Raw genomic sequence first — 27,804 nt, 5'->3', positions numbered from 1 at the left:
TCTCTGAGTGTTTGATAGAATTCTCCTGTGAAGCCATCTGGTCCTGGACTTTTGTTTGCTGGAAGATTTTTAATCACAGTTTCAATTTCATTACTTGTGATTGGTCTGTTCATATTTTCTATATCTTCCCGATTCAGTCTTGGAAGGTTATACTTTTCTAAGAATTTGGCCATTTCTTCCAGGTTGTCCATTTTATTGGCATAGAGTTGCTTGTAGTAGTCTCTTAGGATGCTTTGTATTTCTGCGGTGTCTGTTGTAACTTCTCCTTTTTCATTTCTAATTCTATTGATTTGAGTCCTCTCCCTCTTTTTCTTGATGAGTCTGGCTAATGCTTTATCAATTTTGTTTATCTTCTCAAAGAACCAGCTTTTAGTTTTATTGATCTTTGCTACTGTTTTATTTGTTTCTATTTCATTTATTTCTGCTCTGATCTTTATGATTTCTTTCCTTCTACTAACTTTGGGTTTTGTTTGTTCTTCTTTCTCTAGTTCCTTTAGGTATAAGGTTAGATTGTTTATTTGAGATTTTCCTTGTTTCTTGAGGTAGGATTGTATTGCTATAAACTTCCCTCTTAGAACTGCTTTTGCTGCATCCCATAGGTTTAGGATCGTCCTGTTTTCATTGTCATTTGCCTCTAGGTATTTTTTGATTTCCTCTTTGATTTCTTCCTCAAGTGATCTCTTGGTTATTTAGTAATGTATTGTTTAGCCTCCATGTGTTTGTGTTTTTTACGGTTTTTTCCCTGTAATTGATTTCTAGTCTCATAGCACTGTGGTCAGAAAAGATGCTTGATATGATTTCAATTTTCTTAAATTTACTGAGGCTTGATTTGTGACCCAAGATGTGATCTATCCTGGAGAATGTTCTGTGTGCGCACTTGAGGAGAAAGTGTAATCTGCTGTTTTTGGATGGAATGTCCTATAAACATCAATTAAATCTATCTGTTCTATTGTGTCATTTAAAGCTTGTGTTTCCTTAGTAATTTTCTGTTTGGATGATCTTTCCATTGGTGTAAGTGAGGTGTTAAAGTCCCCCACTATTATTGTGTTACTGTCGATTTCCTCTTTTATAGCTGTTAGCAGTTGCCTTATGTATGGAGGTGCTCCTATGTTGGGAGCATATACATTTATAATTGTTATATCTTCTTCTTGGATTAATCCCTTGATCATTATGTAGTGTCCTTCCTTGTCTCTTGTAACATTCTTTAGCTTAAAGTCTATTTTATCTGATATGAGTATTGCTACTCCAGCTTTCTTTTGATTTCCTTTTGCATGGAATATCTTTTTGCATTCCCTCACTTTCAGTCTGTATGTGTCCCTAGGTCTGAAGTGGGTCTCTTGTAGACAGCGTATATATGGGTCCTGTTTTTGTATCCATTCAGCAAGCCTGTGTCCTTTGGTTGGAGCATTTAATCCATTCACGTTTAAGGTAATTATCGATATGCATGTTCCTGTTACCATTTTCTTAATTGTTTTGGGTTTGTTTTTGTAGGTCCTTTTCTTCTCTTGTGTTTCCCACTTAGAGAAGTTCCTTTAGCATTTGTTGTAGAGCTGGTTTGGTGGTGCTGAATTCTCTTAGCTTTTGCTTGTCTGTAAAGCTTTTGATTTCTCCCTCGAATCTGAATGAGATCCTTGTCGGGTAGAGTAATCTTGGCTGTAGGTTCTTCCCTTTCATCACTTTAAATATGTCATGCCACTGCCTTCTGGCTTGTAGAGTTTCTGCTGAGAAATCGGTTGTTAACCTTATGGGAGTTCCCTTGTATGTTATTTGTCATTTTTCCCTTGCTGCTTTCAAAATTTTTCTTTGTCTTTAATTTTTGCCAGTTTGATTACCATGTGTCTTGGTGTGTTTCTCCTTGGGTTTATCCTGTATGGGACTCTCTGCACTTCCTGGACTTGGGTGGCTATTTCCTTTCCCATGTTATGGAAGTTTTCGACTATAATCTCTTCAAATATTTTCTCAGGTCCTTTCTCTCTCTCTTCTTCTGGAACCCCTATAATGCGAATATTGTTGCGTTTCATGTTGTCTCAGAGGTTTCTTAGGCTGTCTTCATTTCTTTTCATTCTTTTTTCTTTATTCTGTTCTGCAGCAGTGAATTCCACCATTCTGTCTTCCAGGTCACTTATCCATTTTTCTACCTCAGTTATTCTGCTATTGATTCCTTCTAGTGTATTTTTCATTTCGGTTATTGTATTGTTCATCTCTGTTTGTTTGTTCTTTAATTCTTCTAGGTCTTTGTTAAACATTTCTTGCATCTTCTCGATCTTTGCCTCCATTATTTTCCCAAGGTCCTGGATCATCTTCACTATCATTATTCTGAATTCTTTTTCTGGAAGGTTGCTTATCTCCACTTCATTCAGTTGTTTTTCTGGGGTTTTACCTTGTTCCTTCATCTGGTACATAGTCCTCTGCCTTTTCATCTTGTCTATCTTTCTGTGAATGTGGTTTTTGTTCTACAGGCTGCAGGATTGTAGTTCTTCTTGCTTCTGCTGTCTGCCCTCTGGTGGATGAGGCTGTCTAAGAGGCTTGAGCAAGTTTACTGATGGGCTCCTTGTTTTATTTTAATGTGCCTGACACAGGGTTTCATGTGTGGGTTAAACAGAGCCAGTCAGATCAGTGGCCTGAGGTGGAAACCAGAGTTAGGAACCACGTACCATCCTCCCAGCATTGTGGGGTCTTGGGAAGGAACCTGTCCTGGTCCCAGCCCCAGTCCACCCTCACCGTGTCCCCCACCTCAGTGCCAGCCCAACCCCAGACTCAGATGTAACCTCAGCACAGCCTGTCATCCTAACATGCCCTCCTCAAGCTTACCCAGATTCGCAATGCCGTTTGCAGGAGCCTGGCTTCCCAGGTCATCTGGTGACATCTGAGGATCTGCTGAGGGTGAGGTGTGGCGGGGCAGTAGATCCGTCAGCACTTGGACCGTGACTACCTGTCCAGTAGTTTCTTTCTGCTTTGGTTTTTGCCGCCTCTCACCAAAGCCACTAGAGGACGACAGTGCTCCATCTTCTAGAAAGAAACAGCCGATCTCTCCCAAGGAGGAGCCCAGAAGGCTCCGTTCTCTGGACCTCAGGACTTCTAGGGTCACTGCCTCATGGTGGGTATGGGGAAAACGTGGTCCCAAGCGGGTGGAGCCCTCACCCCGCATCACATGCCTATCCTCTCTCCTGACCCCCTGCCCAGGCTACTCCACTGCCCTTGGCCCATTCTTCTGTCCCTTCTGGAGACTGGTCTGTGGGAGGAAGCCTGCCCAGGAGCCGCCAGCCAGGAGAGTCGTGGGAACCTCTGGAGAAAGAGAGGCTGGTTGTAGCAGAAGGAAAATGTCTCTGGGGACCTTTGCCCCACCCATCATGCTGCCCACAGCCTCTGTGCTCACGCCGCACTCTGCTGCAGACCATGCTTGGGCTGATCCTCTCTGCCGGCCAACCACTGTCCACCCTCTGAGGCCCAGCTCTTGGGTGACCTCCCCAGGGAAGCCTTCCCCAGGACTGGCGCCCCTGAGAACAACTCCAGCTGAAACAACACCGGGGGCGGGGACGGGGCTAGACAGCAAGGCTGGGCCAGGAGGGATGGCTCTAGACAGCCTTGGGACCACCTGTTGGGGGACAGGGGCTTGAGGGAGACCTGAATTGCTCAGAATAATGGAGAAGATTCCTGTTTTTGTGGGGATGGGGAAAGCACTGGAAAAGGCAAATCAGCTATCACTGGAAGCTGGGGTGTGGATGGGAAAAGCCAGAGACATCTCCCTGGGCACCTCTCTGCATTTCTTTCCTGTGGTGTCATTGGACATCTTCTCCCACACCCCCGTCCCCATCCCTCCCTGGTGGGGCAGGTTCCCCTAGGGGACGCCAAGGTGGGTGTGGGCCAGTGCCGAGGCTGTTGCGGGGATGACCAGGCTGCAGGCAGCTCTCTGCTCAGCTCAGCCGGGGGAAGCCTGGCCCTTCCCACGCCCCTCCTGGAATGCAGGGCTGCTCCGGGGAGTTGATCGAAAGTGTGACTTTCCCTCCGGAGTCTGAGGTCAGTCAGCCTCCCAGGCCCGGGCCAGCATTCTTGACAGGGAGCCAAAACAAGCAAGGGGCGAGGGGCCGGGGCCAGCTCGAGTCCTGGGAGCCCCTGCCATCTGATTGCCCCTCGCTTTCATTCCTTGTGGGTAGGAGGTGTGCTAATGCTAGATATTCCACACTTGGAGGAGGGAGATGTTGAAATCAAGGTTCTACTATTTGGGAGACCTGTGCTGATCACCTGTAGATGCTGCTAGCCGTGTGACAGGCCCACTCCTTGAGGTAGTACAGGGCCTGGATGGAGGCCCAGGGGACTGTGGGGTGACAGAGGTGGGCCCTGGCCCAGCTGGGACAGAGAGGAGTGGGATGAATGGGGGAGGTGGTGTAGCAGGCCTGCAGTACTGGTAAAAACGGTAACCACCTACTGGGCACTTCCTAAGTGCCAGCCACTTCCTAACACGGAGCGTCCTGAGCAGTCCACCACGGGGCTGACACCCTCTCGCCTCAAAGATGCAGGAACTGAGGCTCAGAGAGGGTCAGTAACTTGCCCCACAGCAGAGGCAGGCCTGGACCCCAGGCTTGTCTGTCTCCCGAGCCCGCGCTCTCATCCCCCTATGCTAGACTCCATCACAGTGGATACCCTGCTGGGAACTGACAAGCCTGAACGCAGCCTCCTCAGGACCTGGGGAGTGAGTGGTTCTACAGCCCCACCTAGAGGCAGGGAAGTGAGGTGCAGAGAGGAGGCCTCCCCATCGCAGCCACACAGACTTCGAGATGAACAGCACCCCCAGAAGGCACCTTGGGCAGACAAAGTGCCCCAGTTTGTTGGGGTCTGAGTGTGGATGTGAACTCTGGCCTGTCCGGCTGACTCCTGAGCAGTTCCTCCAGAGTCCTCAGAGGATGGCTGAAGCCTTTCCCTGTCATCGGGGAGAGGCAGGAGGGGAGTCTGAGGCTCTCAATTGAGAGAGAAAGGTTTAGACCTGGGCAGGTCATAGCCAGGAGGGGAGGGGGCTGAGGAAAGGGGACCAGCCTGCCCAAAGCACTCTGATGCAGCTGCCCCAGGGACTTCTGGAAGCTTCTCCTGGGTACATTTAACAGCCAAGGTTGGGGTTCTGTTCCCATAGCTGGATGCCTGGAAAGTTCACTTTCCACATCCCTGTGTGGGAGCCAAAACCAGCTTCCAAGAGCCAGGAGACTTGAGCCTGAAGGGAGAAGCAAAGATTCTCTGTCCCTGGAATTGGGCTATTAGACGTTATGTAAGTTGAGGACCTGGCTTGACAGCTTTTCTCTCCTTGCCCTTCTAGGTGCTGAGTCTGGTTCTTTCCCTTCCACTTCTTTCCCCTTCCCTCCTCTCCCACCCTTCCTTTTCTTTCTTCTCTTTCCTCTTCCTCCCCCCCCCCCCCCACAGTTTACTCACAGAGAAACCATGATGCCGTGGAAGGAGCCAGACATGGTTCACAACCTAGGCTCCACAGCTCACAAGCTGTGTGATTCAGGCAGGTCATTGCCCTCTCTGAGCCTCTCTTCCCTTACCTGTAAAATGGGACAATAATACCTCCCTGAATGGCTGTTTGTAGGATCAATGTAAACACAAGTGAATATGTTCCATGCCCATTTGCCCTTGAAATATCACTGGGTTTAGATTCTGGGAAATAATTACAAAAAGAAAGAGAAGAAATCCTTTTGTCTTTGAGAGGCCATGCACAGTGGGATAAAGTTACTTAATTTCTCTTGGTCTTGGTTTTCTCTCCATAAATGGGAGTAATGATGGGATCTACCTCAAAGAGCTGTCATGAGGATTCAATGGATGTCGTTAGCACATAGTAAGTGGTCATTAAATGATTTGTTTATTATTATTATGATTACTATTACAGATTGTTTGTCCTGCAGGAACCCAGGAAATGAGGGAAAGAGAAGTCTTTATATATATATTTTGGCAAAACTCCTCTGAGGCTAGCTGCATCAGGGAGGCTGAGGGTCAGGGCATGGGCTTTGTACACTGAAGCTTTAGACAAGAATATGATGTGCCTGGGAGTATGGCCCAGGCATCGGTAAAAGCCTGAACATCCAGGAGAAAGAAGGATGCTTAAATTACATCACTAAATGATCAAGAGCTTTTATGCCTTGGATTTGATCTGTCCCAGCAGCCTCAGAACTACACTAGTCTGAACATGTCTGTTTTGGGGTCTGCCTTCCCTTTCCAGATTGGTTGATTCTTGAGGGTAAAGGCCATGTCATACCTGATTTTGTATCAGGTGTGGGTGTGTGACAGAGATTGGTTCAGGGATTAAGCTTTTAGATTAAGTTCTGGGCAGACTCTGCCTCTGAGACCTAAGGGAAAGGGTGAAAATGTGCCTCTGAAAGATTTTGCCTCTTTACTCTGGAACAGGCACACTTGGGGTCTAATACTACTTCTACCTTGGAGGGAGCCTGGTTTCCTCCCTGTAAAATGAGGAGACAAATATTGTGGTGAAGATTCATTGAGAGAATGTGTGAAAATCACGGTTTCTTCTGCTTGATAAATGCTGGTTCATTTCTCTTACCCTATTGTTTCCAAAATTCAATGTCACCTAGCTGGGCTGTTCTAACAAGCCAGGAGGAACAGCCCTGGGCAACAACGTCTCTTCTCCCTTCCCCTCACTCCTGATACCACTGCAAGGCTCCACCCCAGAAATCTGGGCTCAAAAGCCTGGCCTGGAGGAAGCCCAACCAAACTGGTTAGCCTGGCCTGGTCTCCACTAGAAACTAACAAGCCCTTATCTCCACCATGACTAAATTTGGATCTCAAACGCAGACAATCAGCCTGGGAATTCCTGATGAATTCTAGCAAGGGCCAGCTGTTCCTGTTGGGTTTTGCAGAGTAGGGAGATAATTTTTCCAAACAAGAAGTTTAACTTAAAAATAATAACTGGTCATTATAGAAAAATTGGAAAACATGGCAGGAAAAAAGTTACCAATAATGCCATCACCTAGACACAACCCCCATGGACATTTTGCTTCTATTCTGTTGGTCATTCCAATGCATGGTCAGGTTTTAGGGCTATTGGTTGTTGTTGGTGGTTTGTTTTGTTTGTTTTACATCCATCCAATTAAAGTGTATGTGCAGGGTTGTTTTTGAGTTGTTGTTTTTAAAATTTTTATTGGGGTACAGTGATTTACAATGTTGTGTTAGTTTCAGGTATACAGGAAAGTGAGTCAGTTACACATATACATATATCTACTTTTTTTTTTAAAGATTATTTTCCTATGTAGACCATTACAGAGTATTGAGTAGAGTTCCTTGTGCTATACAGCAGGTTATTATTAGTTATCTATTTTATATATGTAAGGTCGGATCTTAACAAACGGCATCATGAAACAGAGGAAAGCTTCAAGTGAGCTTTATTAGGGGGCGCTCCTGGGCGAGGTTCACTGGTCCGAGAGAAGGGGGCCAGAGAAGTCGCACCCGGGCGAGGAGGGTTGGGCAGGATTTTATAGGGGAAGAAGGGAAAGGGGTGTGGTGAATCTGGGAGGGCGCAGGGTATTCCTTATTTGGTGGTCTCTTCGGGTATCGTGGCACTATCTGGTGCTGGTTACATCAGTCTTGGGACCGCTAGTCCCGCCCCTCGAAAGGCGGGAAGGCTGGGCCGGGTGGAAGGTCCCCAGGTCAGTTCCTGGAACTGGGTGGTCCGGAAAGTCTCCAGGTCAGTTTCTGGAACTGGGTGGTCCGGAGAGTTTCTGTCTGATGCAACCTGTGAATCTGATTGCGTTCCCCTGCCTCGGGCCAGTTGGCCTTACATCGCGACATCTTTGGTGTAATGGGGCGGCGTTCTGATCTCTGGCTACTTCATGCTGAATGGGGGCGTCGAAAGGGGAGTCGGGCGACCAAAGGTCCGAGGCTTAGGGGAGACCAGTTGGGGGTTCTGTAGGAAGCAAGGTGTAAGGACCGAGGAGCATTTGGTTTGTGGCCACCCGAGAGACTTCCTCCATGCGCCTGCGAAGGAACCTAAGAAAACAGGGGGCAAACATGAGCAAGATACAGATGAGAATTAAGGGGCCTAAGATTGGTGTTAGCCAGGTATAGAGGGCGGATCGCCACCAATCGGGAACTGGGGAGGCGGACTGTTGGTGTTTGCGTTGGAGTTCTTCTCTTAAGCGATGGAGGGCGTTTACAGCAGCATTCCTCCTGTAGGAAGAGGCAGGTACCTCCTTTGTCAGCCGTCAGGAGATCCAGGGCTCGTCGATTCTGGAGAGCGACTCGGGCTGTGGAGGTGATTTGGCGCTGGAGAGAGGAGATGGAGGCGGCGGAGGCTTCAATGGCTAGCTGGAGTTTATGTTCTAAGTCGCGAGATGTTGAAACACTATGTGTTAGAGCTCCCCCCACCCACCCCGAGGCCTGCAGCGACCAGGGAGGAGGCGAGAGAGATGCCTGCGACCAGAGGAAGAAAGATAGCTCTTTTCCGTCGGGTAAAGGGCGGCGTGATTAGTGAGGAAAATTCGGCTTGGCTATACAGTGTGAGTTGTGGGACGAGAGTAACGGGGATACATGGGAAGGGGGAGGAAGAATTGATCTCTTTTGTGAGGGAACCATTGCACCACAAAAACATGCCTGGTGGTGCTTCAATTGATGTGTTTACCGTGAGGGATGAGTTGCAGAGAAACCCAGTATCAGCTAGATTTGGGCGGCTGCCGTAGATTTTTTGAATCAAGGAATATGGGGAATAGTAGGTGGAACTCCTGGATGCGGGAGGGGCCCAGGAGGGAGAGAAAGACTTGTGGCCTAGGAGGTCGACCAGCCGGTGGGAGGAAAACACGGTTAGTGGGTGGGCCAGAGTCAGTTTGAGTGTTTGTTTGGTCAGTTCGGCTGCTGCTGCTAGGGCCCGAAGGCATGGTTGCCATCCCCGAATGGTTGGGTCTAGCTGTTTGGAGAGGTAAGCCACGGGGCGGTAGGAAGGCCCTACAGGCTGGGCAAGGAGTCCAGTGGTTATTCTGGCCCGTTCATCCACAAAAAGGTGAAAAGGTCGGTTTGGGTTGGGCAGAGAAAGGGGAGGAGAAGATATCAGAGCCTTACGGAGGGTGAGAAAGGCCTGTCGAACGGCAGAAGGAGAGGTGAGGGGTCCTTGAGGGGTTTCTTCAGCGGCTAGATGTAACGGTTTAGTGAGGAGAGCAAAGTTAGGGATCCAGTGTCGGAAAAATCCTATAAGGCCCACAAAGGAGAGAATTTGTTCCGCTGTTTCCGGAGGCTGGAGTTCACGGATAATCCGGGTGCGATCGGCTGTTAGACCTTTTGTGGTAGGGGTAAGGTGGAGCCCCAGGTAGGTTACAGAAGATACAGATAACTGAGCCTTGGCTGGGGAGACCCGATAACCGCGAGATCCAAGGTAATTGAGGAGATCTGCAGTATGTTGCCTTGAGAGGCTGAGAGATGGGCTACAAAGGAGGAGGTCATCTACATATTGAAGGAGTGGGCTGGGGGTAAGGGAGCAGGAAGTGAGGTCCCGTGCCAGCGCCTGACCGAAGAGGTGAGGACTGTCGTGGAAGCCATGGGGAAGAACTGTCCAGGTGAGCTGACTGGAAGTATGAGTATCTGGATCCATCCAGGTAAAGGCGAAGAGGAAATAGGAGTCGGGATGTAGGGGGATAGTGAAAAAGGCATCTTGGAGATCCAGAACCATAAAGTGGGTTGTGGATGGGGGGATATGGGAGAGCAAGGTGTATGGGTTTGGTACTACTGGGTGGAGAGGAATTATGGCTTCATTGATTAGTCGGAGGTCCTGGACCAGGCGAAAATCCCCAGAGGCCTTGCGGACAGGCAGGATGGGGGTGTTGCAGGGAAAGTCAGTGGGGATAAGGAGTCCCTGGTTTAGGAGTCTGGTGATAATAGGTTGTAGGCCCCTAAGGTGAGTCTCAGAGATGGGAAATTGGGGCCTTGATGGAAATCTGGAGGGGTCCTTTAGGCGGATGAGGACGGGGGAGTGGTGTGTTGCTATTATGGGCTTAGAAGTATCCCAAACTTGGGGATTGATTGGGTTCGGTGTGATTGGAAGAGGGGGATAGGAGGGGGAGGGTTCTAGAGACAGGCCGAGAAGAGGAAGCAGGAATTGGGAGGAGGGGACCTTAGGGTCAAGTCTAACCAGCTGGAGGGAGGCCCCTAAGTGGAAAAGGACATCTCGACCTAGCAAGGGAACTGGGCAGGATGGTATGACTAAGAAGGAATGAGTAAAAGGGAGTCCTTCGATGTGACGTGGGAGTGGACCGGTCTGGAGTGGGAAGGATGGTTTGCCATCACTACCCATGACCGAGATCTGGGAAGGAGAAACTGGCCCGGAATAAGTAGGCAGGACCGAATAGGCAGCCCCCGTGTCCACCAGAAATGAGATGGACTTACCCGCTACCTGTAGCGTTACCCTGGGCTCGGCGAGGGTGATGGGTGTCTTCGAGTCCGGGCGCCGTCAGTCGTCAGCCAATCCCAGCAGTTCGAGTGGTAATGCCTTTGGGTCGGCCCACCCCCCTCGTGGAGACGCTGAGGGAGGGCCAGTCGTAGGGCAGTCGCTCTTCCAGCGGCCTGTTAGCCCGCAGCTGGGACAGGGCTTAGAAGGAGGTCGGGGATTGGGACATTGGCGAGCCCAGTGGCCTTCTTTTCCGCATTTGAAGCAGGCCCCCGGCGGGGTTGCCTTTTGCGGACCCCGTGGATGCTGTGATCCATGGGAGATGGCCGGCCTTAGGGTGGCTACAAGAGCTTGGGTTTGGAGGGCCACCTTCTGGTGCATCCGAGCCTGTCGGCTGGATTCTGCCAAATCCTCACGGCCATTGTACACTTTAAAGGCCATCTTTACCAGATCTCGAATAGGGGTTTGAGAGCCGTCTTCTGCCCGTTTTAATTTCTTTCGGATGTCCGGGGCTGATTGGGTGATAAAATGGGTGGCTAGGACCGCTGCCCCTGCCTGGGTGTCGGGATCCAGCCGGGTGTAGAGAGTTAAGGCCTCTGTAAGGCGATTGAGAAAGATAGCTGGATTTTCATTAGGTTCTTGGGTTATCTCTTTTAGTTTTTCAAATTGACTACCTTATGAGCGGCAGCTTGCATGCCAGCCAGGAGGCATTGGATCATGAGGTCGCGTTTATGACGGCCATCTTGGCCATCCTGATAAGTCCAGCCTGGATCGGTGCCAGGTTCGGCAGTCGCTCCGACAGGCATGGAGTTGTCAGTAAGGTGAACCTGATCTGCATGGTTTCGGGCAGCAGTTTGAATTCTTTCCCTCTCGTCAGGGGTCACAGAAGATAGGATCACAAAGATATCGTGCCAGGTTAGATCGTAAGCTTGAGAGAGGTAGCGAACTTCTTTGATGTAGCTGGAAGAGTCGTCAGAAAAGGAGCCTAATCGCTTTTCTATTTGAGAGAGATCTTGGAGGGAAAAGGGACCATGAACTCTGACTAATCCTTCCGCTCCCGCCACCTCCCTCAGAGGGCAGAGGAGATTTGGATCTTGGGTGTCGTGAGAGCGTGTATGTGCACGAATTGGCGAGGCAAGGGGCGTGGCAGGAGAAACCGTTGAGGGAGGCGGGAAGCGGTTGGATGGGTGGAGAGGGTTCGGGAGGAGGAGGGACCGCTTCAGGGTAGGGTGGAGGTTGGAGAGGAGCTCTGGAGCGGGGAGAGGCGAGAGATTCGGGTGGGTCGGCTAGTGGAGAGGGGTCATCGTCAAAGGAAATGAGGGGCTTGGATGTAGGAGATGTCTGTCTGGCAAGAAGGATCTGGGAAGTGGAACAATCGCCGCAGAGGGAGGGGCGGGAGTGTAAATACCAGAAGGCCTGAACGTAGGGGACCTCGGACCATTTGCCCGTCCTGCGGCAGTAATTACCTAGATCATGGAGGATGTTAAAATCGAAAGTCCCTTCAGGAGGCCATTTGGATTGATTGTCTAGAGGATATTGTGGCCAGGCCACAGTGGAATAGAAAATAAGCCGTCGGCGACGGAGATCTTGGGAGAAACCGAGGGCTGTAAAATTGGCTAGGAGACACCCCAGGGGCGTCTTAGAATCTGGTTTCGATTGTGAGGTTCCCATGACCCCCAGTCTGTCCCTGAGTGAATGGAGAGGGAGAGAGGCGTCCCTGGTCTCAGTCTCCAATTCACGGCAGGTCGGAGGGCGGTCAGGCGATTGGGACGTCTCCACAATCACCCGAGGCCTGGCGGGTCGGAGGGCGGTCAGGCGATTGGGACGTCTCCACAGTTGCCCGAGGCCCGGAGAGAGGACGGAGGAGTCCCTGACGCGGCCGCGATTAGGGACAGGGAGTGCAGTGGGTAGGGACTCTGGGGTTCGGAGGGAACAAGGGAGGGGGACTTACCCCGTTTTCTGCCGGATCGGGTGGAAGAGTAGAGGTTCCCTAGTTGTCTCCTGGGGGAGGGGAGGAGCGGCCCGCGGGGCTTGGTACCCCTCCCGGGTTTCGGCACCAAATGTAAGGTCGGATCTTAACAAACGGCATCATGAAACAGAGGAAAGCTTCAAGTGAGCTTTATTAGGGGGCGCTCCTGGGCGAGGTTCACTGGTCCGAGAGAAGGGGGCCAGAGAAGTCGCACCCGGGCGAGGAGGGTTGGGCAGGATTTTATAGGGGAAGAAGGGAAAGGGGTGTGGTGAATCTGGGAGGGCGCAGGGTATTCCTTATTTGGTGGTCTCTTCGGGTATCGTGGCACTATCTGGTGCTGGTTACATCAGTCTTGGGACCGCTAGTCCCGCCCCTCGAAAGGCGGGAAGGCTGGGCCGGGTGGAAGGTCCCCAGGTCAGTTCCTGGAACTGGGTGGTCCGGAATGTCTCCAGGTCAGTTCCTGGAACTGGGTGGTCCGGAATGTCTCCAGGTCAGTTTCTGGAACTGGGTGGTCTGGAGAGTTTTGGTCTGATGCAACCTGTGAATCTGATTGAGTTCCCCTGCCTCGGGCCAGTTGGCCTTACAATTTGTAGCCCCGTTTTTTAGACTCCACATGTAAGTGATATCATATGATATTTGTCTTTCTGTGTCTGACTTACTTCATTCAGTATGACAATCTCCAGGTCCATCCATGTTGCTGCAAATGGCATTATTTTGCTCTTTTTTATTGCTGAGTAATATTTCATTGTATATATGTACCACACCTTCTTTATCCAGTTCTCTGTTGATGGACATTTAGGTTGCTTCCATGTCCTGGCTATTATAAATAGTGCTGCAATGAACATTGGGGTGCATGTACTTTTTGAATTATAGTTTTCTCTGGGTATATGCCCAGTAATGGGATTGCTGGGTCACATGGTAACTCTAATTTTAATTTTTTAAGGAATCTCCATATTGTTCTCCTTAGTGGCTGTACCAATTTACATTCCCACCAACAGTGTGGGAGGGTTCCCTTTTCTCAACACCCTCTCCAGCATTTATTGTTTGTAGCTTTTTTGATGATGGCCATTCTGACCAGTGTGAGGTGATACCTCATTGTAGTTTTGAGTTGCATTTCTCTAATAGTTACTGATGTTGAATATCTTTTCATGTGCTTTTTGGCCATCTGAATGTCTTCTTTGTAGAAATGTCTATTTAGATCTTCCCCCGTTTTTTGATTGGGTTATTTGTTTTTTGTATGTGCAGTTTTATATCTTGATTTTCCCAGTATATTTTAATGTAAACATGTTCCTGTGTTATAAACTCTTTGCTGAGTGCCAGATGCTGTGCCTAGCGCATCACCCGCATGATCTCAATAATGCTCACATCCACCCTAAAAGCAGGAGCTCCTATTATTCTTGCTTTGCAGATGAGGAAACTGAGGCACAAAGAGTTTAAGTGTCTGGCCCAATGTGGAGGTGAGGACCAGGCTGTCTGGTTTCACAGCCCATACTATTTCCCAGGGATATATCTGCATCATGTTTTATTCAACCTTTCTTAGACATCTGTTGTTCCTCCCTGCCCATCTTTCCTTCTACATTGCTTCAATTTTCCCATGGGGTCTCTGATTCCCACCCCCCAACCCATAATTCAACAGGTGCGGCTATTGGGTGGAGGTGAGCGCATGTCCTGGGTCTGACCAATCAGAGCCCCGGATCTCCCCAGCTTCCATGATTGGCTAAGGAAGGGGCACGTGATCCAGTTTGGTCCACACAGGGATCACTCAAAGGCAGGATGTAGCCTGGACCTGCTGCCAGCTGTCTTGAGAACTTGTGCGGGAAGGGGGGACAAAAGAGGGCAGAGGCAGAGGGGGAAAGACCACATCCTCTTGCAGCTTTTCAGATTCTGGATCGAAATGCACTCGAAGTGAGTTCTTGGGTTTTGATACTGGACTTCTCAGTTACCTGAGCCTTTTAATTCCCCAAAGGCTGTTCCAGTTGGGTTTCTGTCACTTGTAACCAAGAGCTCTTGGCAAGTACAGTTGACCCTCCATATCCGCAGGTTCCGCATCTGTGGATTCAACCAGACTCAGATGGAAAATATTTGAAAAAAAAATTCCAGAAAGTTCCAAACAGCAAAACTTGAATTTGCTGTGTTGGCAACTATTTACATAACATTTGCCTTGCATTAGGTATTATAAGTATTCTAGAGATGATTTAAAGTATATGGGAGGATGTGCGTATGTTATATGCAAATACGACACCATCTTATATAAGGGATTTGGGCATCCGTGGATACTCCAAGGCAGGGTCCTGGAACCAATCCCCTGATGATAGAATGGTGGGGACAACTATAAACCCTGGTTGTTGGTCATCAGGCTTTCTTCTAGTTTTTCATCATTATAAATAATGCTGCAATGAACATCTTTACATATAGAGCTTATCCTCAACAAGAATTATTTCCTGGGGATATTTTCTCAGGAGTTACTTGGCAAAAGGTTTGAATATTCTCAGGGTTCTATAGACATTTTGCAAATTGTCTCCTCAAGGCTGGCAATGATTTGTATCCCTCACCTCCACTCCCCAACTCTGTAGGCAACTGTGATTTTTAAAACTGAGTCCTGAAGAGACTTTCTTAACAAGCCAAAGTTGTATTTGTTTTTTTAAACAGGAAAATTATGTTAATATAAAACGGATAAAAAGACAAAAATCAAAACGCACAACACGCAAGAGCACAACACACAGGACCAGTGCAAACCCTTCCCCACCCATCCCCCCCAGGTTTTGAAACCTTTATTACAGATCTCCAAAGATTTGACTGTATTGGAGAGGTCACAGTATTGAATCAAAAAAAGAGACATTTTTAAAAAGGTCTGTACACAGGTAGTGGGGTGGGGCAGGGGACGTACACTTCTTCACTCCAACATCAAATACACAATGCAGAAGGGTTTCAGTGATGAGCACAGATTTCTAGAACACTACCACGTATGCTAGTCCCCGGCCCACTTTTTAAAGTTGCTTTCAAAAAGGATTAAAAGTGCACAGACACTTTCATAAGGCACAGACAAATTGTTGTACAAGTCATCTCACTAGGGACTTGAGAAAGACGGTGAGAAAATTAAATACCGAGAGATGCCGGGAGGACACGTGTTCCTGAGCCGGAGTCCTTCTGCCAGAACCGGCACAGAGACAGGATTGAGCAGCGGAAGGTGACTGCCTCTCATTCGCCAAGAGTTTGCACAACCCTATTCTGGAACTGACTGGGGGTTCTCTGTCGACTTGGGGATTGATTTCCAGCCACCAGTCCCAAGGCCTGAAGGTAGCAGGTAGCCATCTCCCTGTGTCTCCCTGGCAAGACCTGAAGGCGATTATCGGTTGGTAGGGCTCTTGAGGGCTCTGCCCAAGGCCATTTCGGCAGCAACTCAGTGACTACAAGATGCCCGGCATTCTTAATTCAGAGAAGGCCTTTCTGAAGTGTTCAGGGGGCTCTGGGTCTGGAAAGCAGTTGTGTACTCACTAAGATAGACCCCCGAGGTAACAGAATGGCCAGGAAAGCCCATGGACTCTGCCCCAAATGTCTCATAATGTCACTCCCTCTGACATCAGAGCTGGGGTCCTGTCCTCTCAGCTCCGTCCTCCCAGCACCCCACACCTGGTGGGCACTCAGCAAATGTCTGTTGAATGACTTTGTGTGCATGTATACATGGTGTTTTACCAAACCCCTGGAGACTCATAACCTGCTTTCTGATTTACTCAGTAAACCTTTAATGAGAACCTACTAAGTGCTACCACAAGACCCAGCACTAGATGGGTCAAATACAGGTTTACAAATCTGCCCACCTCCTGCTCTGGACTGCGAGCTCCCTACAGGCCTTGTCTTTAGACCCGGTTCCCATCCCTTTGTCCAGAACAGAGGCCACGCTGACCAGTGGTTGTCGGATGACCGAAAAAGCATTGCTGTACTTAGGGGAGCAGCTGCCCTGGGTAGCTAAATCCCAGAAGACTCCCAGTTCTGAGAATGGGCTAGAAAAAGGAGTTTGTCTTGACTTGGAAACAGCTCAATTTCTCTGGTGGTTCAGAATGAACAGGCACCAAGCCACAACAAAGGGGGCATCCTCTGGTCTTCCTGTCCTCGCGCTGGGGGCCCTACTTAGGGGGGTGGTGGTCATGAGGCCCAGGAAGGTGGTGGGACAAGTACCTCCCCAAAGTTGCCCCTGATGGGCACCCCTATGTAACAGGAGGAGGCCCTTGGGTTGGACCCAAGCTCACACGTGGCTCAGCTCTGCCGGGAGAAGGTGGGTAGTAGGCCGATAAGCCTGAAAGGAAGGACACTTGTGCTCCCAGGGTTCCGGGCGGCACAGGGGCTGCAGTCTGGGGCTGGAACCCTCACACAGGGGCGGGTGCCCAGCTCTCTCCAGGCGCTGCCCAGGTGAGCTTCAAGGAAGAAAACTCAAGCAGTCTCGAGCTTTCTGGGCTCGGGGCCAGGCAGTGGAGAGCGTGGGTTTTGGCATCACGCACTCCTGGGTTTGAAGCCCAGTCCTGTCACCTCCTGCTTCACTTCCAGCACCTTAGTTCTCTTACCTGCCAACTGGGGATAATATCGTATTTCATTGATTCTAGGAGCACAGCTTCTCCACTTAACATGTAAAATGAATGGAGTAAAATGAATAGAATAGCTGTGGCACCTTACAGCTGAAATTGGCAGTGTTTTTCCCTTAGTGGTACATAGAATGGTGTGTTTTGTCATCAGTGATGTCTTTGATACGACTCAATATGGTACTAAGACCTACCTCACAGGATTGACATGGGGATGCACCTCTCCAGCCCAGTGCCGGGCACACAGTGATGCCAAATAAAGGAGGTGGTTCCCTTCCCTCTTCCTCCTGCCCCCTCTCCAGACAGAACCTAGAGGGCGGTGTGGGCAGCTCCTCTGCAGCACTGACTAAATCAGTTTAGAGCATCAGGAAATGTCTGGTTTTTAGAAGATAAACACACCCTTAACTCCTCTTGGAAACAGGGAGGCTATTTATAGCAGCTGCAGAGCATGTTAAACAGGCCACCAGCTCCTTTCTTCCCAGGTAATAGGTCACCAGGCACATGGCCTGGTCCACCCTGGGTCCAGGCCCTCGATCCCTGGATTCCTGGCAGTGGTTGCACTGACCCTGGCTGGAACCCGAGGGGACAAGAGAGAGGAGCTCGCTCCCCCAGGCCGCCGAGACCACCGGGGCTTGTGACTATGGCTCAATCCAGTCAGGGTAGCTGCTGCCTGGAGAACCACGGTCCTGTGGGTAACTAGCCCTCTCACATGGGGCCTGTGCGTGGCCTTGCCCACACCCAGCACGTGGGGGAAATGGAAGGCTCCAGCGGACCAAATTCAGCTGGGTGCTGAGCGCTGCCTAGGTTTGCAAACTCTTATCTTGGCAAATGCTGGGGTGCCAGTTACTCCCCTAAAGATTCTGCTGGAAAATTAAAACCTGGGCATGTTTCCCAAGTTCATAAGGGAAAAAGAACTAATCAAGGATCCTTGAAGGGGCAAGAGTAGGGTTTCTGAAGTTGAGATCAGGTCGAAATACCAGGCAGAGGAGAAGCAGATGTTCCAAGACCTGGAGCATCACAAGGGCACAGACTGACTGGCCTTATGGGCCTTGATCTGATGAGGGGGACCCCAGACACGCAGGAAACACTTGTTATATGAATGCAAAAACTCTGCAAGTCTTCCCTTCCCTGCCTCCCTCAACAGAGGAACAGATTAGGAATTGGACTAAAAACAATACCTGTTCTTTGCAAGGTGTCTTGGGCCTTTTAAAATGTGCCAGTCCTGCCAAGAGCTCTGGAGTGGGCAGGTACCAGGCTTCCTGTTGGACAGATCGGGAACTGAGAAACAGAGAGGCCCAGGGACCTCCCTAAAGGTACAGCACAAGACAGAGCAGAGGTGGGGCCCAGAAGGGAATTGCAGGCCTGCCAGCCCATCAGCCCAGGTGTGGTCCGGGAGTCTGCAGAGATGGGCCCAGGCAGGGGGGAGGGGGGAGGGGTTGGGGCAGAGCCAGGGTCCCAGGAAATGCCGGGCAAATAACCCTGGGGAGAGGGAGAGTCCCAGTGTCAGCATTTTCAGTGAGTGTCTCAGTTCCTAGTTAACATCCTAATGATCAGTTAACATCTTAGTAATCAGCAGGGGGAGATAAGCTGAGAATCAGAACAAAGACCGGTTGCAAAGCCCTGCTTCCTTCCCCTACTTGGCCAGCAGGTCATCCTGGCGATGCCCACAGCTGCTGGCAAATGCCAGGCCCCGTATTTCAGCAGGTAATATGGAGAGTTGCGGAGTGACCCTTTCCAACCCCAGGTGGCTCACTGGCATCTAGGATTCTTTCCCTCCCCCAGGAAAAGGGAACCTGTTGCTTGTCTTCTCCTTGACGGTGAGGATGCTACAGACTAAAAGCATATAGGTATGGAGTCAAGGGGTGGTGTGCTTGTAATTAGGCTGTCTGGAGTTGAAGGGGTGACAAGGCTTCTGGAGGAGACACCGCCCAGAGCTCTGGCCCCAGCACCCAGTCAAAACTCCTCTCCAAGACTGAGTTAGAAACTGAAAAAGCAAATTGTTCTCTTATGTTCTCCGCCCAACTACTCCCCAAGGAGTTGCCGCTCCGGAGCTGTAAACAATGAGCTATTTTTTCCTCGCCTTAGAAAGTCTGAGTGTCCCTTTTCTATACCACCTGAGGGAGTTCTGTTTAGGTGCAGGCTTTGTACATTCAAAACCAGCTGACAGCCCTGTAAAGTGAACAACTTCTAGTCACGCTACCGTCTGGGCTCCGGATTGCACATTCCTTAGTGTTAAATAACCTCCTAGAGCCAGGATCCCTGGATAAATACCTACACGTTCTCTAGGTCATTCTCACACTCGCCCTCTCTGGACTGTCTCCCTCCCTCCCCTCCCCCTCTCTCACACACACTCAACCCAACCCCAGCAAAAGGCATTGCACAGAGGACGCCATTTCTCAGCTAAGAGGTCACCGGGGGACAGGGCAGTCTGCCAGGCAGTTCCTGAGCTCGCTCTTGGGGGCAAAGCACTTACGAGCCAGAAGCAACCCTCACTTGGACTGAGACCCTCGGGGGCCTCGTGTCCACGACTGTCACGCCTTGCCCACCACTGGAGAGCGGCAGGCAAGATAGCTGCTGCCCTTGGACTCCCCGGCGGCCATGGTGGTTGCCCGGCCCGGGGTGGGGGTGGGCTTCAGAAAGGTGACCTTGCTCTGGTCAAGGCCATCGGCGGGCCAGGCTACGGCCTGTAGATCTTAATGACGTCCTTGATGGGCCGCCGGCAGATAGGGCAGCAGGCCCGGGCCTGCCTCTTGAGCCGCAGGCCGCAGCCGTGGCACAGGCACATGTGTCCACACGTGTAGATGACCGTGTCCACTTCGCCATCGAAGCACACCGCGCACTCGCTGTTCTTGCCGCCCGCCAGCTCCGGTGGGGAGAACACGGGGGACACTGGTGGGCTCAGTGGGGAGCTGGGGGCCGTCACTGCAGAAAGGGAGAACAGGCAGACCTTAATCCGTGGTTCTCAGGTGGGCTCTGCTGGGGCAGTCCCAAGAAGGCAGGGCTTCTATGGCAGAATCCATGGGGGGACAACTTTGGGAGACACCAGTTTTGGTTATTCTCCTGGGTTTTGGCCCCTTTCCTACGCTCCTACCCCCAAGCATCAAGCACCATTATCACCTTCTGGGATGCCATATCCAGATGTTTCTCCTCCCTACAGCTGAAGAAGGAAAGGATGCGGGGGAAAGGCGGCCACCTTATTTAGCCCCAGGAAGGGCTGGCACAGCCACCAGGGCGAGCCCCTGTCTCCCTGCACCCTCCACGCCCCCATCCCTGAAGGTTTGCCCTTCCTTACCCAGGGATGATTCAGATGCCGAGGAGGACTGGTTGACACTGAAGGCCATATCGGAATCGCTATCGTCCTGGGAGCCGCTGAGGGATCCTGATGGGGATGTGGTCGCAGGGCTGGACTGCAGGGTGCCTGAGACCAAAGAGACTCCATCAGGGGCAGTGGGAGGTGGGCTCTGCTCTGCTAGTCCCTGGCTCTCCACTGCTTTGCACCTTCACTTCCTCATGTATCTAATGGGAGGACAAGAGCTACCTCACAGTGTTCTGCTAAGAACTGATGGAATCGTACAAGTGTGATCGACATCTGGTCTTTGCCGCCTAGCCTCCATTCTTATTTCAGAAGCAGCACTGGAATTTTGTTTGAGGCACTACTTCACCCTCACACACACGATCCAGGCCAGGCCAATAAGAACTTCCACCCTTGGTCTCAGTGGTGGTTCAAGCAAGGCCTGCAAGGCCAAATTCTGTGACTTTCACTAGAACTACCAGGAAAGAAGGGGCCCATTCCACTGGGAGATGAGCCTGGTGCTGTAGGGCCTGCCTGGGAGTCAAGCCAACACAGAGGAAAGTACAGCTTTCAGGTGGAATGCTGATGACATCGTTTCAACACCTAGATCCAGCTGTTCCTGAATCCATCCAATATACGCCCAGACTTCTGAGGCATGTGTGTACCCTCCAAATTCCCTTTTTGCTTAGGGCACTGTGAGTGGGGTTTCGTTACTTGCAACTACAGGACTCCCAACTAGTGTTCAACGTGGATGGGTCTTCTTCCCTGAACTCACTGTTGCTTCAGATAAGGATGGGTTATCTCCGATGTGAAGAGACATGCCCCTTCCCTTACCCTACTTGAGGATGGATGGACAGATTACAGAACCAGGGCTGCTGTCAGACGGGGATCAGGAGGGCAAGTCCCTGGCCTCCAAAAGCAGTCACTTCCTTTCTACATTCTCCTGCCTTCTCTTCCTGACCACTCAAAGGCTCATCCTGGTTCTTCTGGAGGTGCTGGGGAGGGGGAGAGAATGACTCTAGGCTTAGTTCTTGCAAAGCCCCAGTGGGAACTTGGGCCACTCATCTCAGGCTGAAATGATGACTACTGTCTGATGGTCCCTTAAAAAAACCCAAAAAAACCCAAACCAACCAAATTACAACCACCACTACCCTGTTCCTCCTCCGTCCTCAAAGAGCAACAGTCACTGTCGTTACTATTGCCACTTATTAAACATGCTGCATGTGGAAGGCACCTGCTTAAAAGCATTATATGCACCTCATCATTTCATCCTCACACCAACCCCATGATGCACGTCATCCCTCCCTTTCTACACTGAAGGGAACTGAGGCTCAGGGATTCTCTGATTTGCCAAGCATCTTCATGGCTGACCAGCCACGTGCCTGGGACAGTTATTTAATCTCCCTGTGCTTCAATTTTCAGGAGGATAAAACTGAATGAGGTGACATATGAAACGTTCATCGTTTCTGTTATCGCTCGACTTTACTTCTTGAAACACGAAAATGGAGCTGTGCTCTCCGGGAACCTTCCCTGATCACCAGCCCCGCTCCACCAAGCTGGTGAGAAGAGAAGCCCCTCTGCTGTAGCGAACACCACACGGCGCAAATCTCCATTTGGGTGTCTGTGAGGACGTGAAGGCGCCCCACGGTCTGTGTCCTCTCCTCTGCCGTGCCCCATCCCACGAGCTCAGGGCCTGGCCCACAGCTGGAGGAGGGTGCTGCGTGTCTATTTGTGGCATGAAAGAAGGCAAGAATCAATCTCAAAACGGGATGGTTCGAGCCTGCGTTCCACTTTCTGTGGACGGTGTTATTCTCATTTTCCTCTTTTAAATGTAGTTGTATTTTCTTTTTCTCCTACACTTAATATACATTACATATGTAAAAATATTTATAATGAATCATAATAATGGAAATAAAAATTGCACCGACAATTTACCTGCCAGGCCCTGACACCAGCGGGTACTTGGGTTGGTGTGGACAAAGTGTGGTCCAGGGAGCTGCGACAAAGGCATCCCCGGGGCACTGGTTAGAAATGCATCTTCTCAGGACCCACCCCCACCGAATGGGAAACTCTAGGTGGAGGCCAGGTGGTTCTGATGCGCGCTCAAGTTTGGGGGACCACCGGCTGGGCTTCAGCAGCGGCTCCGGCTACCTATCCAGGGGCGCCAGGATCCCCGGGGCGAGCCCCGCAAAAGCGCGGTCGGGGGACTCACCGAGGAGGCGCAGCTGGCCTGCGGCGCCTCCGCTAACGGCGAAGAAGGCCCAGAGCGCCTGCGTGGTGTCGACGCACAGCAGGCGGTCGCGCGGGCGTCCGTTGACGCCCAGGAGCACGTCGCCGCCGGGCCGCAGAGTGAAGCTGAGCGCGTCGCCCCCGCTCGGCACGGGCCCGGCGCGCGCCACCACCCAGTACTCTTTGCGGTCGAGCAGCGCGTAGGGGTCGGTAGGCAGCTCGGCGGCCCGGAGCCCGCCCGGGTCGCATGACGTGATGCCGAAGGCCAGCGCACCGGGCGCCGCCAGCCCCGGGCGGCCCACCTCCACGAAGAGGCTCTCGCCGGGCCTCAGCGGGCGCTCGGAGAAGACAAGCGTGCGACCACCGTCGGGCCGCGGCGCGCAGGCCACCTTGCGGTCGAGCGACAGGCTCACGTCGGGCCCGCGCGTCGCGTGGAAGCGCAGGTCGGCTTCTAGCAGCGCCGGCGACGACGAGGGCCGCGGGCGTTCACGGGGCCCGCACGGGATGGCGGCGGCCGCGTGGTCGGCGAGCGGCGGGCCCGGGGCGCGGCCCAGCGCCAGGTGGCCCAGCTTGGCCACCACCTGGTTGTTCTCGAGCTCGTTGTTGTCGAAGTTAGCCGCGTCGTGGCTGCTGGGCGGCAGGCAGGCGCTGAAGCGGGTCTGGCCGAGGCGCGCGGGCGTCAGCGTGTCGGCGAACCCGCTCTCTGCGCGGGGAGGGCAGAAGGAGGACAGTGAGGGCGCAGCCGGCCAGGAGCCCCCGCCTTGCCCTCCCCACGCCCCCACCCCGACCTGGGCCCTCCCTTTCTTTTTCTGATTCCTTCGTGAGGTTATTTAAGATCCTCAGGTGCACAGAACTGGATTAAGCATCACCCCGAGTGCACTTGACTATTCTTATCTCTGGGACGGGCAGATGAGGCCCTCCTCCCTTTTCCTCCCCGCTTCTCTCACTCCCATCCCCCCATCCTTTCCTCTCCCTCTTTTCTGTCTTCTCGTCTTACTTTTTTCTTTCCCCCTTCTTCCTTCCTCCCACCCCCCTCAGAGGTTTTCATACTTTTGAAGTTTTTTTTTCTTTTAATTGGTGTGTTAGTTTCTGCTTCGTAACAAAGTCAATCAGCTACACATACACATATTTAAAGGGCATTTAAAAATCGTTATTGTCCGCTTCCCCAACTAGAACATAAGCTCCAAGGGAAAGAGCAAACCCTTGGGTTTGTGGCCTTACTGTGTGACAGGTTATTATTTTAAGCTCCTTCTCACAGGGTCTCATTTAGTCCTCATACAACCTGTGAGGTGTGTACTGTTATCACCCACCATTTGGTAAAGAAGGGAGCTGAGGCACAAAGGGGCTAGGGAGCACAACCGAGCTTGCACAGCAATTAAGTGGCAAAGTCAGGACTCGAACCCGGGGCTCTCTGGTTCCATGCTGCCTCTGAAAGAAGGCGGGGCATGGGCCTGTCCTCCTCACTGCTGTGTCTGCAGCAGGGAGCACAGTGCCTGGGTGCTACCCCACCTTTGAATGTGTAAGGTTTCTGCAAGAAATGGCCTCATTGTATAGGACAGGAAACTAAGGGGGGGTTTTTTAAAAGTCACAGTCATGAAAATATTTTTGAATAATTTTTAGTAACATGAAAAAATGCTCTTGATCTATATTAAGTAAAAAAGCAAATAAAAATAGTGTTTGTCATCCAGGTAATACAGGTCTTCATACTTTGGTATCAATAGATTACTTGTTGACCGTCCCTATCTAGAATGTGAGTCCCTGGAGGGCCGTGTCTGTGACAGTCTGTTCACCACCAAGTTTCAGGGCTTAGCAGAGTGCTTGGCAGATAGCCTTCATTATTATGTAGTTTACTGGATGAATAAATGAATGAGGTCTCTAGCAGAGACAGACTGCCTCTCTGAATAACAAAGATATCAGGGAAAGAAAGTATTTTGAAGTTGTTTTTGTGATCAAAATTTTCTTGTTAACCAAAGCAAGTAAAGGAAGCAAGAAAAAGTGTTACTCAGACTTTTTAAACCAAACCACTCTAGCTAAGATTTTGTTACCATTCTGTAATTTTTATCATGGGGAAAAAATATTTCTTCATCTTTAGTTTTCCAAATATAAAATTAAATCATAATAACAAACATGGTTTTGCAAAAAACATGCCCTAACCCCTGGTGAGAGCCTCATATGTTACTCCCCACCCCCACTCCATACAGGGCAGAGTTTGCAAACTGGCCATCCGAGTTCTGATGCTGGTTCAGAGACCTGTCTGGTTGGCCTACTGGTGTTTGGGGTTTTTTTTCTTTTTTTTAACTTTTTATTAAAAAAACCCAAACATATACAAATAGTATAATGAATGCTGTTTACCCAGATTCAACAATTACCATTCATGGCCAATCTTGTTTCACTGACGCCCCCATCAGTTCTCCCTCCTATATTATTTTGAAGCAAATCCTATACATGCCATGTTATCTCAAAAAATTTCAGTATGTCTCTCTAAAATTTAAAGACTTCTTGTCATATTGTGTGTGAGGATATGCTTCTTTCCCAGTTTCTTTGAATGAAGATCCAAATAAAGCCCACTCATTGTCACTGGCCTCTTTTAAGCTATGATTGCCTCTTCTTTTTTCCCCTTCCAGTGGTTTGTTGAATAAATCACCCCTTGGTCTTTCAAAAAATTTTTGAACTAGTGGCCAGTACTTAAGAGTCAGGAGATTCACTTTACACTGGATGTATAGCCTCTCTTGGAAAATCAGGTCTAGTGACACAGGACCTGAATTCTCGCCTGTCATCAATGGGTTACAGCTTGCCCTTTTGCTGAGGTTGTTTGCTCTCCTTCCCCATGGCCCTGAGCTGGCCCCTTCACCCATCTCAGCTACTTGCTTGGGATCTGTGGACATTTGAGTTTGTCTTGCGTTAGTGGATGCTCCCCCATAACCTGAGGGAAGAAGTAGGATTTCAGTTTGGTCCTTTTAAAAAGTATATATGTGTGCACGTGTCTGTATCTATCTGTCTATAACACTATATGTGCATAGGAAATCAAGTTCTAGAAAGACATACAACAAAATGTTAATGGTCATTATCTCTTAGGTGGGTGAGGTTACGAGGGATTTTCTTCAGATTTTTCTGTATTTTCCAACTTTTCTACAGTAAACATATACACTGCAAAGTTTTATCATCAAAACCCCCAATATTTTGAAAAATCAAGTTTTCAATTAATATTTAACAATGGGGGGGAAAATGCCCGTGATATAATATTAAATGAACAGCTGAGGATACAAAACCGAATATATGATTTGATTCTAATTATGTGGGAAATGTATGCGTGGGACACAGAGGAAAGATATAGGAAGGAAATACATAGAAATTCGAGGGTGGTTATCTCTGGGTGGAAATTTGCTTCTTTATGGTTTTCAGATTTTCTCATTTTTCGCTAATGAACATGCATCGATTTTGTAATCAGAAAAAAAACATCAATAAAAGTAGACTAAAACAAGCACTTTTTTTGAAAAGGCATTTTAGACAAGTAGATGTTTCTGGGAGCCTCTTGGCGTAATGCATTTTCCCAGGGCTCGCTGCCTTACTACAGTCATCCTGTGAGGCCAAGCCTAAAGGCATTGGCCGTGGCTTGCCCTGGGCCTCTGCTCTTGCCAACACACTCTGCTTCTGTCCCCCACCCCCAAAGCTCTTCCTCCTGGCCCCTAACAACTCCACATAACAGCCTGTCCTTCAGTATAGCATCCTAATTGAGAGCATGGCTTGGAGATGGGTACACTTAGGTTCGAGTCTTGGCTTCAGCCCTTTTGGGCTGTGTGACTCTAGGTAAGTCACTTTACCTCTTGAAGTCTCAGCTTCCTCAGCTTAAATATCGTATATTAACGCATATATGTGGAACCTAGAAAAATGGTACAGATGAACCGGTTTGCAGGGCAGAAATTGAGACACAGCTGTAGAGAACAAACGTATGGACACCAAGCGGGGGAAGGGGCGGGGGTGGTGGCGGTGGTGGTGGTGTGATGAATTGGGAGATTGGGATTGACATGTATACACTAATATGTATAAAATAGATAACTAATAACCTGCTGTATAAAAAAATAAAATTTTAAAATTTTTAAAAAAGGAATGATGATATCTGCCCCCCACACTCCCACCCATGTTGTTATAGAGATTAAATTAGATGCTTTTATAAAGAGTCTAGCACAGGGGTCCCAACCCCTGGGCCACGGACCCGCTATCAGTCCCCATGGCGTGTTAGGAACCGGGCCTCACAGCACGAGGTGAGCAGCGGGCAAGCCAGCGAAGCTTCATCTGTATTTACAGCCGCTCCTCATCGCTCACATTACTGCTCACATCGCTGGTCTGACAGGAGCTCCGCCTCCTGTCAAATCAGCGGCAGCATTAGATTCTCATAGGAGCGTGAACCCTACTGTGAACTGCGCATGCGAGGGATCTAGGTTGCGGGCTCCTTATTGAGAATCTAATGCCTGATGGTCTGAGGTGGAGCCAAGGAGGTGATGCAAGTGCTGGGGAGCGGTCCGTGGAAAAATTGTCTTCCACGAAACCAGTCCCTGGTGCCAGAAAGGTTGGGGACCAGTGGTCTAGCACAGAGCATGGCAACAAAGTGCTCAAAACATGGTAATTATCATTATTCCTTAAACATCTATTAACAAAATGCATAGAGCAGTTGCCATGTGCCAAGCACTGTGCTGGGCACTGGCTGAAGAGGAGAACAAGCAGGCATGGCCTCTGGGTCCATGGAGCTCTCGTTGCAGTGGGAGAGACAGATTTTAATGAAGCAACTGACAGAAAACTAACTCTTCTTCCAAACTGTGATGAGTGCCACCAAGAGCTGCCATCTCACGATGCTCTGAAAGACGGGCACATTCCAGTGGGGAACTCAGACTCTGAGAGGCAAGGTGAGTTACTCCAAGTCACACAGCCAGGAAGTGATAGAACTGGGATTCTCTGTGTGTGTCAAAGGGGGACTTGGTCAGAAGTGGGGCCTGACCGTGGGTCAGAACAGCCCAGTCTCATCACGGAGCTATGACACGAAGGCTGAGGGAGTGGTGGCTGGGAGGTGGAGAGTAAGCATTTCAGGCAGAGGGAACAGCACGTGTGAAGTCTCTGAGGCGGTGAAAGCTTGGTATGTTTTTGAGGCTGGTGTTACAGGGTATGTGACAGCACTTAACCTGGGACCTGGCACACAGTAGCCCCTTGGAAAAGCTTGGGTCTCCTTCCTTTATTATAAGGAGCTTTGTCCCTATCAGGCATTGTCCCTGAGTGAGACAGGCCCAAGATAGCAGAGTGCTGGCCTAAGCCCGACACTTCAGAATCCACCTCTCAAAGCTTCTCTATGGAGAGTCAGCCAGCTGGCTACAGGCAGAAA

The 27,804-nt window shown here is 50.2% G+C and overlaps 1 protein-coding gene across 1 annotated transcript in view; it reads right to left on the bottom strand.

Annotated features, from left to right (window-relative positions):
- Window positions 1-14,964: 14,964 nt before the first annotated feature.
- NEURL1B (neuralized E3 ubiquitin protein ligase 1B) overlaps window positions 14,965-27,804 on the bottom strand; it is a 41,668-nt gene continuing 28,828 nt past the window's right edge. The window contains exons 3-5 of the mRNA XM_082621788.1: window positions 22,417-23,136; window positions 20,205-20,330; window positions 14,965-19,834 (exon numbers count right to left, since the gene is read on the bottom strand). Coding sequence (XP_082477914.1) covers window positions 19,590-19,834; window positions 20,205-20,330; window positions 22,417-23,136 — 1,091 coding nt within the window. The 3' untranslated portion in view covers window positions 14,965-19,589. The remainder of the gene's footprint in view (window positions 19,835-20,204; window positions 20,331-22,416; window positions 23,137-27,804) is intronic.

The sequence above is a fragment of the Mesoplodon mirus genome (genome assembly GCF_964341445.2).
Source record: "Mesoplodon mirus genome assembly, chromosome: 5".
Taxonomy (NCBI): Eukaryota; Metazoa; Chordata; class Mammalia; order Artiodactyla; family Ziphiidae; genus Mesoplodon; species Mesoplodon mirus.
The sequence above is the reverse complement of the archived record's forward strand: the minus strand, read 5'-3'. Positions and strand labels throughout refer to the sequence as shown.